The sequence below is a fragment of the Vombatus ursinus genome, unplaced genomic scaffold, assembly GCF_900497805.2.
Source record: "Vombatus ursinus unplaced genomic scaffold, bare-nosed wombat genome assembly UNPS02014813.1, whole genome shotgun sequence".
NCBI classification, from domain to species: Eukaryota; Metazoa; Chordata; class Mammalia; order Diprotodontia; family Vombatidae; genus Vombatus; species Vombatus ursinus.
Genome location: NW_020954591.1, coordinates 15,145,035 through 15,161,877, shown reverse-complemented (window position 1 = coordinate 15,161,877; position 16,843 = coordinate 15,145,035). Strand labels below are relative to the sequence as shown.

Sequence of the window (16,843 nt, the reverse complement as noted above, 5' to 3'; positions counted from 1 at the left end):
TTTCACTAGCTTTCCCCCACATCTAGAATGCTTTCCTTCTTCATCTCCAGTTCCTGGTTGCCCTGACTTTCTTCAAGTCTCAGCTCAAATATCACTTTTCCCAGGATCTCTCCCACTGTTCCCTACCTTCTCTCTAAGATTATCTTCCATTGATATTGTACATATCTTCTATGTCCAGTATTTCACATATCTCCCCCATTTGAATGTAAGCTCCTTGAGGACAGACTGTGTTTTTGGCCTTTTTTTGTATAACCAATGCTTAGCACTGTGCCTGAAATATAGTAAGCATTTAATAAATGCTTGTTGACCAACTAAGCAAAATGACAAAGGTTTGAGCTTGTTTTTTTCTGACCATACTATTTTGGGGAGGAAGAGAACAAGTTATTTTTTTAAAGGCAAGCCAGCATTTTAAAACTAAAAAATTAGCATATTCCCTGTCAAGAAGAATTCCCTCAAAATACACGTGCTAAAAGTGGTAGTAATTCTGTCCTATTTAGAATCATACCATATTAACATTTTCTCAAATATTATACTGAATAAATGTTTAAATTTTATAGTTGTTTTTAATTATCAGGCTTGGAGACAAAAACCATCTGTAACAACTACACTAACCAAAACAATTTTTTACCACCTGCTCTGAAGATCGAGGATTACCATCATGCATCAAGGGAAAAACTCAACAGGAAGAAAAGCGATACCTGTTACCGTCTAAATACAAGTTTCCAGTGAAGTCATAAAGATGTCGGTTGGGACCTTCACATTCTATTCTCCCAGACACTTTTATCAACTGCTCCCTTGAAGTCAGATTAGCTGTCTGAGTCAAACTCTGGAAGTCAGAACCAAAAAGATAACTCAAAAGTCAATGAATCTAAAAAAGCAGAACATCTCTAATTCACATTAAAAATATCAATAAGCAAAAGCATAAGCATATTTTAGCACCTTTTTACATATAGAGATAAATATACACACATATTTCTGCTACAGAATGGGTAAATTTTGCTACTATCTTTTTTAACCTTGCATATTTCATTTTTTAAAATGAAAATTACAGAAATTTATAATCTCTTCTAATATCCTCTTTCCTGTTATTTGTACAGTTAAGAGAGTATATCTAGGAATATCTTTGAAAGAAAAGTCATAGAAAATCCTCTTCTATTTCATAACCCCAATCCTCTCTTTAGGACCACAGACTAACACAATAGAGGAGATGAGGCTCCTTGGAGCCCATTATCTCCATCCTGTGGATCTGCTCACTGATCTTCCATATTGCCAGAGTTTCCAGACAAGTTCCCAGACAAGGACTCAGGAAGAGCACTCAGAAAGGTGTCTGTGTATATGTGCTATCCTTAGTTTAAAAAAAACATAGAAAATTGCTAACTTAAACTTAACAGGACAATTTCTCACGAGATGTTTCTTGTTTCCCCCTTTAGCAGGTGTGGTGAATGTCTGAACCCAACCACACTCTCACCCAATTCCCAAGGTTACCTAAAACATGTATTTTTTTTTCAAAATGTCTGAGTAGGGTCTCTCACTTTTCAAAGGTAAGTAGTTCACCTGCAGATTGGATCTGAACATGTGGACTCAAAGAGAATAGTAAAACTAAAAAGGTGACTTTACCTGCCGAATTTTAAGATTGGTCTCCCCATCCAGATTAGATGTTTCAATATAGCACATTGCCTGAGGTTCACTAAAAAAACAAATAAAATCAATATTAAATAAATCTCTCCATATAATTTATGTACTCTTCCAAGATTGTAACTACTAATGTATCTATATGGAAGTATCCATGTGTAAATTTTCTTCACATTCAATACTTACCAACATTCAAGAGTTATCTTCATATTATAAAATATCCCTTGCTAAACTATTTTAATTTGCAGTCTACTACATATATATATATATAATGTATATATATATACAAATAGATACATATGTGTATATATATATTTAATTTTAAGAAACTCAAAACAAGGTCTTTTTTTCTGACAATTCATCTCTCAGAGTAGCTATTCTCCACTTTACAGCTTGCAGGCGCACAGCCAGAAAGCTACTCAAAATTGGGTCAGCCCACCATCACACTTAACACTATTAAAATTTTTGTAATATGATACTTCTTTCCCCATTTCAATCTATAAGACCTTAAAATCCTACTTTTCTCCTTGATTCCTAAGCCCAAAGATAAGACACTACAGCATACAAACATATGAGTAACCCATATATAAGAAAGAATAAATTTTTATTAGTAGTAGTGGTAGTCTTTATTAGACTCATGGTCTACATCACTAGGGGCAGCTGTGAATGCTATTCTATGCTACTATAGAGATCTTCTCTTCAACAAGACAATGGGAGACCAACGCTTGATGTCATGGACTCCTTTTTGAATAACCTGTCTCCAGGAAAGAATTAATACTGGGAGAGAGGGGAGGAGGACTTAATCATAAGAAATAAGCTAAGAAAACCCCAAAGAAACTAAGTAGCCATGGTTCACAATCTAGAAAGAAAGACCAGACAAAAATCACAAACTCTCTAGCATTCAATAATAGAGTCTTATCGTCCCCCAGATGTTGTTCCCTTTTTTAAACTTTATTCTCGATGCTTCAAAATGCCTCTCAAGAGAATATACTGTTCTTTTCATCCTTCACAACTAGTCAAGTTTACTTTAAAAAAAAAAAAGTCTTCCTAAGTTCCTCCTCTTTTTTTGTTTGTTAAAGGCCATTTTACAACATTGAGATTTCCTCTCCTGTAAAAAGAAATCACATAACTCATTTCCTGAAGTCACTAGACTCAGTTACAAACCTCACTCTTTTACTCTGATAAAGACACTTGAGAAGTCACCCTACAGGATGCAGGCATTAGCCCACAATGACTTCAAAGAGAGCCACAAAAAGGTGCTTGCAGGGGCCTACTGTTTAAGAGATCTCTGTGTTCAGATAACAAGAAAATACTCTAGAATTTGTCACTCAACAGTAAACATTCTGCATGGCCCATGCAGACAAACCCATATCACCATCACCGTACTGTTTATTAGTGCTAATTTTACTTTCAAAATGTTTTTATACCTATTTCCTAATTTTGTCCTAAAAACCACTTCTGAGGTACATAAAAGGTCAATTCTATGGTTATTTTAGAGATGAGGAAACTGAGATTCAGACAGACTAAAGTGATTTACTTAGGACCACATTTCTTAAGGTCTTTGACATCCCTTCCAACGGAGTAATGGCTCTCAATCTTTCTTTACTATGTCTCAAAGTTGGACAGGATAAAAGATTTTCAACCTAAAAGGGAATATAGGTAGTATATATTATTATTTTTATATAATCATTCTTATGTGAATTTTGTAATCACAATACAAAAATAGCCCTCTTAACCATCAGGCTGTCCCTAGAGTAATTCCTAGGTCATGTGCTCTAGATAACCCCTTGTATTTTCCCCAAACTAGGAAATAGCTCCTTCTTCAAAATTATCACTGGTAGGAGATGCCCTCATCCTCACCCCTTCATACTGCTGCTATGGTTGGTGGGGGAAGGGATTAGTCTTGAAGCCATCCTATAGTCATCCCCATTCCAGGAAATTGGGGAACACATTTTTCCTGGCCCTTCTATAATTCCTTGTAAATCCAAAGTTGGGTGAATACAATTCAATAAATGCTTACTGTATACTGACTCATATGGGAGATGAACAGCTGTCACTGACTCTTCCCCATCAAGTTGATCAAAGGCAGACCCTGGGACATTTTGGGAGGGTAAAAAGTATATGGTGCATTTCTCTTGGTTAATGATGGAATTCTATCTCTATGCAGCCAAATCTAAATCCCAGATAGGACTCAGGATGAAACTAACTTGGATCAGGGCATTTAACCAGATGATTCTACTCACTGGATCCAAGGGGCTGGGTCCTAGTTCTATTGGTGAATAAGGTTTTGAGCACTCTGAGAGATACTTTTGTGTTTTTTTCCTAAAGAAAGATTTAAATCCTATCATGTGCAGATAAATAAGCCCTTGCCTAAGTCAAGGATGACCAGAAGTTACAGAAAAACAAAGGGGTGAACAGCCAGAGCTATTCTCATGATGGCAAAGGCTTGGGCCTGCAGATAGATATAGGGTAGCATTCATCCAGCATTTTCAGCACCTCAGATTATCTGGGCACATAAGGAGAGATCCTTTTGCCTGGAACAGAGTGAAATCAAAATGTCCCAAAATGCAATGAAGTTAGCTCCAACACATTCTTTCACAAGTAGGATAGGCAGAAAGCTACATCCTGAAGGTCTTGGCTTTGTCACTAACTTGCTGTATAACTTTAAGTAAGTCAACTTCGCCTTTCTCCATGTCTCAGTTTCTTCATCTATAAAACAAGAATACTCATCTGCATTCTATCAAAAATACTTTCAAACACAGTTAAAACGTACTATGCAAATTAAGGAAATAACATGACCCAACAGAGATGAACCAAAAGCAAAGATAAGGAAAAAACAAAAAAGGTGGTAGACCTGTGAGACCCAGATAGAAGGAAGGTGAAAGAAGAGTCACAAAATGAGGACAGAGGAAAGTAGTGGGTGACATTATGGATTTAAGTTTAACTTTCAAGATCTCCTGAAATTTTAATTCAGCATAAAAATGTCATTTCACACTGACCTGGAAGAGATAAGAATCAAGTCTGCTGGAAAATATTGCCCATTGGTGATCTTCACAACATCTCCAACAGCCACCTGTTTAATGAGGAACAGAGATGCAACAGCATGAAAAAACAAAAAAAACAAAAGGATATTAATTGTATCAACTAATGAAATAGTCACCTCCAAAAAGTTTTTGAAGAGGTGCCAGAGCTAAGACTTTTAGATTAGAGGTATTTCAATGTTCCCAAGCAGATCCCTTACCACCTGTAGACATAAACTTTAATGGATGCTCAGCCAAAATTTTGATAGTGTAACCAAGGCAAATGCTAACTACAGTCATTTTGTAAAACCAGGTTTAAAAAAAGAATTACAACATGATAGGGCAACCAGATACACAGAGAAAATTACAAATGGGCAACTGGCCAAGTGATGCCACATTGAAGCTTCATTATAATACATTAATGATCCCACCAAATGACACTAGCCAACTCTGAGTATATCTGTACATTGCCAAGAAACAAATGTTAGAACTGAGTAACTGAAAGCTCTGTAGTATCTAACATCATAGTCTGCTCAAAATATTTCAGTTTCCTACATGAGACATTTTTTTTAATGTTGGGGGTGAAGGAGACATTCCCTAAATTCCAAGTTGTTCTTATACAGATGCAAATGGAGGAGGGGGTGAATATTTTTAGTATGTTGTAGTTACTACATCTTGATCAGAGAATGTACTTAGTTGTTATAAAATTCATGTTAGAAATGTTTTTGAAGGTATATTTACTTAAAAGCTATAAAATTATTTTAATTATCCTCGGTAATTTTTTTCCTTTTGAAAGTGAGCTAACCATCACATTTAAAAAATTTTTGGTATGGAGAGAAAGGATTCATAGATTCTGCCACTTGATTTTCAGATGCCTGGAGGTCCAGCTAAAGAACAAATTCTACAGGGAGACAAATGGGTTACAAAGTAGACTCTAGACACTGTATCTTTAGTAATAATCCTGATGGACAAAAAACAAAACAAAACAAAACAAATTGTTGTAAATCTTCAACCTAGTTGCCAAGAGACTTTCTCCAAACCTCTTAAGATGATGAATGACAGCAATCTTTTCAGACTTAGTCCTGCCTTGAGTCAGAAAGCAGATAACTTCTGACCTCAATTCTATGATTTTCTCATGTTCAGTGTTTACATTACCCCCAAAAAAGTGAGGTTAAAAAAATCATTTAGAAATAGTTTCTTCAATTAAGAGAATTTTGTATACATTTGGAAGAGATCAAATTTATTCTCCAAGGTTTTAATGAAAAGGTAAGGAAGAGAAGAAGGGGAAACACAGAGCAAATCTAAATATGAAGTTGTTTACGTGGCTCAGAAACCATCACAAAACATAAGTACAAAAAGTTCAAAACTGCTCTGTTATGACCTACATTCAACTACAAAGTATGCTACATTATTCCATGTATTTTAGAATATTCTAGAAAACAGTACATACAATCTACTTATTTCCTTTCATTTTCATGCAGCTAACAATCACAGACATTATCCACATTTAAGACAATAAACTTTTGTTTTGTAATGACCAATCCTCACCGAAAATGAACAATCTCCAAAAAACAATTGTTGTTATCTTTAAATTAGTGTTTACCTCTTTCCAAATAATGTTCTGCCACATACCATTTCTTAACACTGAAAAGAAAATAGTTCGATATTAATTTTCTATAGTACGATGGTATAGCCCAAGTAACCAAAGAGCATTTCTACAAAAACTAACTAAAATCATGTTAATTATCTTTGGGGTATTTTAATCCTCTCTGCATCTAAGTATACACTTAGAAACATGACAAAATACTATATCCAAAATTTTTTTTAAAAGCAGTGGTCCTACAGAGGGCATGGAAAATCTCTATTCTCTGCTTTCAGCATTAAAAAGAAAAAAAAGTCCAGTCAGAAAAACACATAGGGTAGAAACCTGGTTAATATCCTGCAAATAACAAGAAGTACATTTTAAACTACAGGATAGGTAAGGACACTTTTTAAGACAATAAAGATATCAAGTTTCTGGTATTTTTGCTTTTTTAAACTATTTCCTGAAAATTGTACTCCTCTCCCCTTTTTTACTCTTCTATTATTCTAAGTAGAATAAATCAAATACTAAAAGAAATAGAATAATTAACATAATTATATTTTATTTGTTTTTTGTTGTTAGTTGTTTCAGTTGTGTCCAACTCTTCATGATCCCATTTGGGGTTTTCTTGACAAAGATATTGAAGTGGTTTGCCATTTCCTTCTCCAGCTCATTCTACAGATAAGGAAACTGAGGCAAATAGGGTTAAATGATTTGCCCAGGGTTACACTGCTAGTAAGGTCAGATTTGAACTCAGGAAGATGAATCCTTTATTCATTCCTTTATTTTATCAAACATATGCTGCTTTTTTCTCCCTACTATAAAATCCCAAAATATTAGCCAGTAATTCATTTCTTAAATCTTTCTGGTAATTTTGTACACGAACTGTGGATTTTAGAGCAAAAAAGTTAGCTTACCTATTGTTTTCTTTCGGTTAACTGTGTTGTCAGCTTTGTGACGTTTCTGTTACAGAAAAAAAGCAAAGAAAAATATAAAATATATTAAATTCTAAAATAGAAATACATTAAATAAATCATATTATTAATATCAAATATTAAATAAACTGTTAATATTAAAATAAATAAAATACATTAAATTCAAAAGGTCCATATCAATACTCTATCTAGCAGCATAATAAGCCATAATGACACAAAGTACAAAGAACAGGAAACTTAGTTTTACAGTTAAGAAAAGAATTTAATTCAAACATTCCTTGTTCTTGTATGGTTTTCTCCTTCTTCCATGTCCTTTTCTGATACCTCATCATGGTACAGAAGTAACCCTGGGTTCTTGCAGGCTACGCCAGCAGAGTTATAGCTCTGGAATGTTGTACTAAACTGAAAAAGCTTGGAATACAGGCCCAACAGTAATCTCATGTGTCCATCAGTTTTTGCTTAAGGCCCAGTTTTGCTTAAGTTCTAAGAGGCTCATCAGAAAGCTTATAACTCCAGATATAAATTCACAATGGCTTTTAGAAGCCATTAAATTCACCCCCCTCCTACCCATGTCATAGATGAGGAAACTGAAGCCCAGAGATGTTAAAATGACTTGCCAAGGACACATAGGTAAGAAATATTAGAGCCAGGATTCAAACTCAGGTTCTCAGACTACAAATCCAGCACTCTTCCCTTTTCACTGGGAGGTTAGACCTATTTGCCACCAAGTGATTTTTTTTTGGCCCACATGATCTCAAACTATTTACTAAGGCATGGAAATGCTCTATATCTGTAGAAGAGTATCTGCATAGATAAATCATGAACTCTTGAAGTAATAACCTAAATTAGAGGCAGTAAACACTACAAAACGTGAGAACCATGGGACAGAGTAGGTAGCCAGCATTCTAAATGACAATGGGCTTTCTTTTCCAATTTTTGTGAACATGGTCCAAAATATTTCCCTGATATATAAAACTTTTCCACAAAGGAAAAAAATGTGGATAACATCTGATAATACACCTGTACAAAAATCAGTTATGTGAATAGCAAGAATCAGGCTCACAGGGTAAATATTGTAGAAAACAAGGTAAAAGAAGGGAAATGAGGACTTATAAAATGATACCTGGCACACAGGAAAGCAAGCAAAATATGGGAAAAAAGTGAAATAAGAATCCTATTGAGCATTTCCCATTCACAAGGCTAGTAGCAAGGAACAATCAAAATAAGACTACAGTAGAGTTGTAAACTACACTCTCATAAACCACACTTAGTTGGGATTCATTCGTCTGTTCCTTCTCGTGGATTTTAAGGTTCTCACATGTATGTATTATCTCCTTAACTACGTCACAATTTCTGTGCAGGTGAAGTTGATCTTGTTCAAATGCTTTTCTACATAAACAAAAAAGTTTTACATATACACATATATGTATGTGTATATATATATATATATATATATATATATATATATATATTCCAATTTCTTTATCTATCAGATATTTGATTTTTATCAGCTGCAAACATTAACTATACTAATTCCAAACAATTTCATACATAGTCTTAAAAAATACATCAACCATTCTAAAGTTCTTACTGCATCTAACTCAATGATCTAAGAACATGTTTCTTTCTATGATCAAAAGTTAACTTACATAATCTTCTATAATCTCTTTGATGCCTGCTACTGTTAGGATAAATATCAAGGGCACCAGGGTGGTATATCTTCCTGTTGGAGAAACATCTGGAATTTGCTGCAAAATAATCAGAAATACAAGATTAACACATCTACCCAAATAAGATACTGGTTTAAATCACTAACACACTGGGCATATAGCATGCCCAGGAAATGACAATTTGTATAGAAGGGTTTTGCTGTTAGTGGGTCAAGCCCCTCCCTGGAACACTCCCAAAACTACTGTACTATTGCAGGGTTGGAAAGGGAGACAATTACCAAAACAACCACCTTTCAAAGCCTTTCAAAGGCTTGATATTTGGGGTTTTCACTTCATTTTCAATTTCAATTTAATACTCACCAAGAAAAGCTTACAGAAACTCTCCCCTCCCCTTAAAAATGCTTTAGAACATTTATTCTCCAAAAAATCCAAGTTTAGAGTCTATTCTCTTTGGGCCTGTTCTCTCTGTATGAACCTTCTCTCCATTATTTGGACCCTTTGCTCTAACCTAAACATACTCTTCCCATTAGCTGCGCTTCCTTCATCTAGACTTCTGCTCATGTTGCTCCTCATACTCAGGGTACTACAACACTTCTTCAAATTCTGTCTATCCTTTAAAATCCATCTCTAAAGCCTACCCAAGTCCCTGATCCACATTGCTTTTTACAGCTCAGTAGCACTTAAGTACCCATCCTTCTAGTACAAAATCATACACTGCCTTGAACTGCTGCATTTTTAAATCTTTTCTCCATGGTTAGACAGTGAAAGTTCCTTGAAGGCAAGGATTCTTGTGGTGTGATTTTTGTTGTCTAAATGCCTAGCATAATAATGAGTCCAAAGGAGGGGCATGGATTGCACTGACTTCACAAAATAAATATGCATTTAATGGGCTACTCAAGATATCCTTAGTGTAAAAGGAATTCCATTTTCCCCATTTCACTGCTATTTCAAGTCTATGTGAAACAACTCTAAAAAACTTCACAGCACTTTAAATGTGCTTCCTGACATTTCTATTTTATTGAACCGTGCTGTGCTACATAAAAAAGGAGGAAAAATCCTGCAGTGTTTGGAATAGAATAAAGCATGCAATGACCTGGCTCTAGAAATACCTGAAAGGATCATTTGTCTAACTGCAAAAAGTCAGAGGGGTAGCAATACTCAAGGTCTCACCCCACCTGGGGTTTGCAAGAAAGTTATACCCTCGGTTCCACTCTCCAAGCATCCTCAACACTATAGCTCTGAAAACGAGATTAAATGCTAAAGCATCATCCATAAAAAACTGATGTTGACCATCAGGGAGACATCACATCCTCTTAATACTGGAGTTCACTTAAAAGATCTAGCAGAAGTTATTCAGAGAAGGGTCAATGACGGCTAAATCAACCCAATAGAGAATGTACCCCAGATCATCACTGGAACCCAGTCAACTGAGCCTTCCCTCTAATCAAGATGTCAGTAAGTTACTCTTCATTAGGATATCTGTGACCTAACTTGTAGTTTTAATGCACTTCTGGTTCTACATAGAATAGATCAAAAATCTAGCCCACTAGGCCCCAATAATCATGCATACAGTCACACTGTGATTTTTTTTTTATTAACTAGGATTTTCCTTACAAATCAACTTTTCTTACACAAGGGCTAAAAAACTCAATTAGAAATAAAAGTCTTACAAATTAAAATATCTTACAAAATCAAGGTTTTAGCTGTTTATTATTGTTTGTAAGGAAACAGTTGTATTTGCATCCAAAACAACAAAACAAAAACAAACAAAAAACCATTACCTGCAATAAGGCAATAAAGAGGAAGAAGGCGTTAGCAGCTCTTCTGATCTGCTCATACAAGAATCGAGGTAGAAATGTAACCACACTGTACTTTGCTGTGCTGTAGATAAACAAAACAATAACATTATCTGTTAATAACATTATTGGGTTTGGGAAAAGGAGAAAGCAAACAGCTTTTAAAAATACAGCTTTGTTAAAAATCCAAAGGTAGCTTTAAAAAAAAAAAAAGCCCAAATGATTACTGAACAACAAGGTGGCTAAAGCATGCACTATGGAGTGTTTACAGCTTGGTCAAACATTGAAGACCAAGGTCATCCAATGCATCCCAGGCCATAACCAGTCATCTTGACTTTTGTTTTGCCACTGGACTTCGATGACTCTGGAAGAGAGAGTAAGGCTGATGACTTTGCATAGCCCTGCCTCACTTAAATCCAATTCACAAGTAAGTCAAGATATAACCCATTATCCACTATTTTACCCAAACATTGTGATGTCGTCGGTCCCCTAAAAAATGAAGGATAAACAACAACAGCAGCAGCAATTAAAACCAGTCAGGCAATTTACGGGGCCCTAACCTACAGATCATATGTCTAGAAAAAGAACCTATTACTACTCAGAATTTCTATTCTGACTTTGTATTTTTAAGTGTTGCTGAACTGATTTCTTCCCAGTAAGGGACACAAAAGAAATGCCTACAACTTAGGAACCTAAGCTATGAACCTGGTAAGTACACAACAAATACCTAAATACATAATTTTCCCCCAATGATCATCACCCAAAAATGCAGAGACTGGATAAGATAATCTGAGATTCTTTCCAGTTCCGAAACTTGGTTTTATGAAACTGAAATCAAGCAACAAAGATCACAGTATTTATCATTAATATCAGGTACACACAAGACAGAAATTGCATTCAAAACTTGGCAGGGTCTTACTGTTTACTACAAAGCTACAGCCTATGAGTCATGCTCTGGATAAAAAGAAAGACTATTATAAGCTTAACAATTAATGTAAAATAACTTGTTTTATTGTCAGAAATTAAGAGATGCATATGAGTTTTATTCTTCAATAAATATTAATGATCTTTTTAAAACACTTTTTTTCTTTTCTCCACAAACCTGGAAAATATATTATGGGACACATACACACCATTATTTCACATATGTATACTGCATGTATATATTATGTATATATGTAATCATACATACATATACACATTTAGGTTCTTCACTTTTCCCCCACATATATTTAGTGTTTCAGAAACAAAATATTTCTGACAGTAGAGTCTGACAAAAGACTCTCTCAAAAGAAAATAATTTCTTTTCATTCAAAAAGACTAACAAGTCCTGCCAAAGGGAAAGATGAGCAAGGAAAGATGCCTACATCTAAATTCTGTCACTTCTACGTGTAGTGCATTAATGCAAGGTACAAATAAAATATGGTACAAAACATCCCATTCTAATATGTTCTGCAGAACTTGACTTCATCATTACAATTATTCCTAACTAGCAATTTGAACCACACAATTACAGTCATACCCTATCTATCATTAATTGGCTCCTAGAAAACATTTCAGTGTTACAAAGAGGCAATGAATATCATAAAAACCATACTTGGGCCCATTCAGTAAGCAAAAGAACTCTAGAAAATAGACTTAAAGGCAGGACTCAAATACTAACTCACATCTGTCACTAAATATACAACTGCATCTTGGGCAATGGGCTGAAATGAGGTTTTATCATGTTATGAGCAGGGGACAAAACCAAACCACTCACTGATCAAGACATTATTATGAGTACACTTAAAATTCCTCATTAATTTGTTGGTTTGGTACAACTTCTTTTGAGTTCCCAAAAGTTACCTTTTAGTTTGTCCTAGTGATTTCTCTCATATTGTAATACCTCACTTGTATGGAAAGCATTTATCCATCACAATGTGTGCTCTTTGAAATCAAGGACTTTAAGTCTTCTTTACATCTCTAGAGTTTAGCAAAGGGTCACTCATATCAAGTGATTAATAAATTCTTGACTTGTCTTCCAACAACTCTCCAGAACACAGCCAAAAACCAGACAATGAGCAAAAACAGTTTGTGAACATCTAAAAGATATGTCCCAGTCTACAATTCTGAAGCATGTATGCTTTTATTTTAAGGGTGATTCTAGACACTCAGTTACTTGGCTTAAAAGCTGAAAACCAACTAGAAGCATCAAATTTAAAAAAATGGGATTGAGGTTGGTTAGGAGAGGGTGGAGAAAAAGAGCTGGGAAAAGACATGTCAAGGACAGGGTTTGTAAAAAGCAGACACTAATTGCAACATGAAGTGATAAATGAGAAAAAAAAAGAAAAAGACAAGCAGACTGAAAAAAAACAGCCGTCTAGAGAAATTAATGAAGAAGCTAGAAGCTTCATATACTTCAAAAGGCCCAAATATGCAATATTATATTATAGTCCAGTACAGCAATTTCTTCCTAATGACCATAAGACATGGAAACATTTTAGAAACAATTCTTACAACAAAAGAAATAGTTAAAATGAAATTATTTTGTCACTCAAACTAGTAAGCTTCAGCTTTTTGGAAAATCCATTTTTTTGGAAACTATTCTCCAAAGATGATGGATAAAATGAGGTATTCTTGCTTTTATTACTGTGCACTTATAAATGTGCTATATATCACTAATTTCCCCATGTTGATAATTCATTAAAGACTCAGGGAAAAAATCAAGATCTTTATTTCTATAACACCACAAAGAGATACTGAACATCCTTCCATTAGAGCCTAGAGGATAATGAAGCTAATGATAAAACAAGGTCAGATGACACATCATTCATTCTTTGGGGATTATATGTTATCTGTAGTGCCAATCATTTTAAAAAATTATCAGTTAAAACAGCAAACAAAAAGATCAAAAACACTTAGAGAAAAGATAAATCACATTAGAAAGTGATTTTCAGAAATATTTTTTCTGCTGTCTTTGTAATCTAAGGAGATCCATTTGTTCAAAATAATTATAAAAATAATAAATACTAGCTATCATGTATACAACAATTTAAGGGTACAAAGAGCTTTACGCATGTTATCCTATTTGATCTTCAAACGCACCCTGTAAGAGAAGTGCTATTATCATCCCTGTTTTACAGATGGAGAAACTGAGGCTTGAGAGAGTTTGTGACTTGCCCAGAGTGACACAACTAATAGGTATCTAAGACAGGATTTGAACTCAGGTCTTCCCAGCCTAGAGTTTCCTGTGCTCTTCCTTGGATTTTTTTTGGACATTCCTGCTTCAGCAGGATAGTAAAATAGGTTTTTAAAACCTACAGGCTTCACAATTCTACTTGAAAAGTTGGGGTAGGGAGAAAAAAAAAGATGGGAACTATCTCATTTGTCCCTATTGAGGAAAATACTCCTGCTATTCCTGTCTACTGGAAATCCACGGCAGTGTTGTTTGTTGTTGTTCAGTCATTTCAGTAGTGTCAGACTCTTAGTGACCCCATTGGGGGTTTTCTTGGCAGAGATACTAGAGTAGTTTGCCATTTCCTTCTACACCCCATTTTACAGATGAGGAACTAAGGCAAACAAGGTTAAGCAACTTGCCCAAGGTCACACAGCTAGCAAATGTCTGAGGCCAGATTTGAACTCAAGAAGATGAATCTTCCTGACTCTAGACCCAGCACTCTATCCACTTTACCACCTAGCTGCCCCATGACAGCATAGAAAAGTACAATGAACACTGGACATTTGTGTTTGAATTCTAGCTTTGCTATTTATTATGTGACTCTGGGCAAATCATTGAACTTCCCAGAGCCTCATTTCTTCCTATTTAAATGGCAGGGGGAGGTATATTAGATGACTTCTATGACTCCCCCAACAAAAAATAAGCTCCCTGAAGGCAGAGACTCTCATTTCCATCTTTAGAGCCTTTGTACAATGCCTGACAAATAGTAAACACTTAATACATATTTCTTGATTCATTTATCTAGGTTCTCTTCTCTTAAAAAAAACTAATTGTCCATACTCTAAATCATGGGTTTTTTTTTAACTTCCTTCTACCTAATCTAAGCACTGAAAATATTTCCTTCCTTCACACTCAATTATCAACAATCAATATCGCCAGGTAAAACAAGTTTCTGCAAGTCGTGAACAAGAAAATAGTGCTAATGCGCTAAGAGACCACTGATGTCTCTATGTCAGCCTAATTAATCTATCTCCAGCATCCCTCTAAAGCACCTCCAAAAGTCAATCTCTCACTGGTCTTCTGCCACTACCAAATGGATAAACACATACACCCCTCTCCAACAACTCTACTAACAGCCAACACTCAGAACCTGCAACTAAAGGGAAATTAGGTTATCCTCTAATACTCGACAATGATTCCACCAATGTTTTGCTAATAGTCTTTACCAAATTATATTATGAAATTCTCATCTCTGAAAATAAGCATTACTACTACTCTCAGTTATTCAGTCCCTTTGATCAATTTCTCCATTCACTTCCTCCTACTAATCACAAATTCATACACATGGAATTTTAGACTTAAGTGACCTTAGAGATTATCAAGTCCAATCCTATCACTTTATAAATCAAGAAGTTCATATAGGGGAAGAAATTTGCCAAAGGTTGCAAAAATAATTTACTAGCAAAGCTAGGACTACTAGAAGTCAAAATTATTGGCTACTTCACTGCTCTGACAACGTATCTCTACCAGCAGTGACCAGTTAAAATTCAAATCCGTCTGTACTACTTTTCTTTTTTAAATTCATTTTTAACTTATCATTTATTTTTAACATTCTTTTATTTTTAAATTTTGAATTCCAAATTCTCTTCCTCCCTCCCATCCTTCCCCCACCCACTGAGAAGACAAACAGTATGATATCAATTAATTATACATATGAAATCATGCAGAACATATTTCCATATTAGCCATATCGTCAAAAAAGCAAAAAAAAAAGAATTTTACACTCAGAGTTCATTAGGTCTGTCTCTGGAGGTGGATAGTATTTTTTCCATCATCAGTCCTCTGGAATTGTCTTGGGTCATTGTATTGATCAGAATAGTCAAGTCTTTCATAGTTCATCATCATTACAATATTGCTGTCACTGTGCACAATTAATTTGTCTCTTCTTACTTCACTTGCGTCAGTTTACATAGGTCTTGCCATGTTTTTTTCTGAAACCATCCCCCTCACCATTTCTTACAGCACAGTATTTCATCACAATCGTATGCCACAACTTGTTCAGTCATTTCCCAACTAATGAACATCTCCTCAATTTCCAATTCTTTGCCACCACAGAAAGGCTGCTATAAATATTTTTATACATATAAATCCTTTCCCATATTCTTTGATCTCTTTGGGATATGGATCTAGCAGTGATATTGCTGGATCAAAGGGTATATACAGTTTTATAGCCCTTTGGGCATAATTCTAGATTGTTCTCCAGAATGGTTGGACCAGTTCATAACTCCACCAACAATGCATTACTGTACCTATTTTCCCTCATCCTTTCCAGTTTCTGTCATTTCTGCTAAGTGTGAGGTGTTAACTCAGAGTTGTTTTAATTTGCATTTCTCTAATCAATAGAGATTACAGCATTTTCATATGACTATAAATAGCTTTGACTGCTTCTTTTGAAAATTGCCTGTTCATATTCTTTGACCATTTATCAATTGAGGAATAGCTTATTTTTATAAATTTGACTCAGTTCCCTATATATTTGAGAAATTAGGCTTTTATCAGAGAAACTTGCTGAAAAAAAATTTTATATTACTTCATTTTCTATGGTACCTTTTAGTTTACCTGATTATCTCTTTCAATTAAATCAATTTTTGTTTTTGCTTTGACTAAGATCATAATTTCTACCCTTGCCTTTTGTACTTCAGCTAGAGCAGAATAAATTCTGCTCTAGCCTATTATTTTAACTCTGTGTGTGTCTTTCTGTTTCAGGTGTGTCTCTTATAAACAACACATTATTGTTGTCTTCTTCTGAGTTTATGTCTTGGTTTTCCTTGCCACCTAGTAGTTTTTTATGATCAAGTTTTTTAAAACTGTTTTGTTTTGTTTTTTGGTTGCTGTTTGCTCATTTTCCCAGACTATTTCTTGACTTTGAACTTTATGTTAAAGTCGGGTTTTGCTCACCTGGAGGTGGGAAAGTACTGTCCCAAGCCTCAGGCGTGTGTGTGTGTGTGTGTGTGTGTGTGTGTGTGTGTGTGTGTGTGTGTGTGTGTGTGT

General features: G+C 35.0%; 1 protein-coding gene across 1 annotated transcript in view; it reads right to left on the bottom strand.

Annotated features, from left to right (window-relative positions):
- Positions 1-16,843, bottom strand: part of ATP8A2 (ATPase phospholipid transporting 8A2) — a 741,784-nt gene that overhangs the window by 526,088 nt on the left and 198,853 nt on the right. Inside the window, exons 3-9 of the mRNA XM_027877570.1 lie at positions 10,621-10,720; positions 8,819-8,917; positions 7,152-7,197; positions 6,256-6,296; positions 4,632-4,705; positions 1,618-1,687; positions 699-826 (exon numbers count right to left, since the gene is read on the bottom strand). Of these exons, the coding sequence (XP_027733371.1) occupies positions 699-826; positions 1,618-1,687; positions 4,632-4,705; positions 6,256-6,296; positions 7,152-7,197; positions 8,819-8,917; positions 10,621-10,720 (558 nt within the window). The remainder of the gene's footprint in view (positions 1-698; positions 827-1,617; positions 1,688-4,631; positions 4,706-6,255; positions 6,297-7,151; positions 7,198-8,818; positions 8,918-10,620; positions 10,721-16,843) is intronic.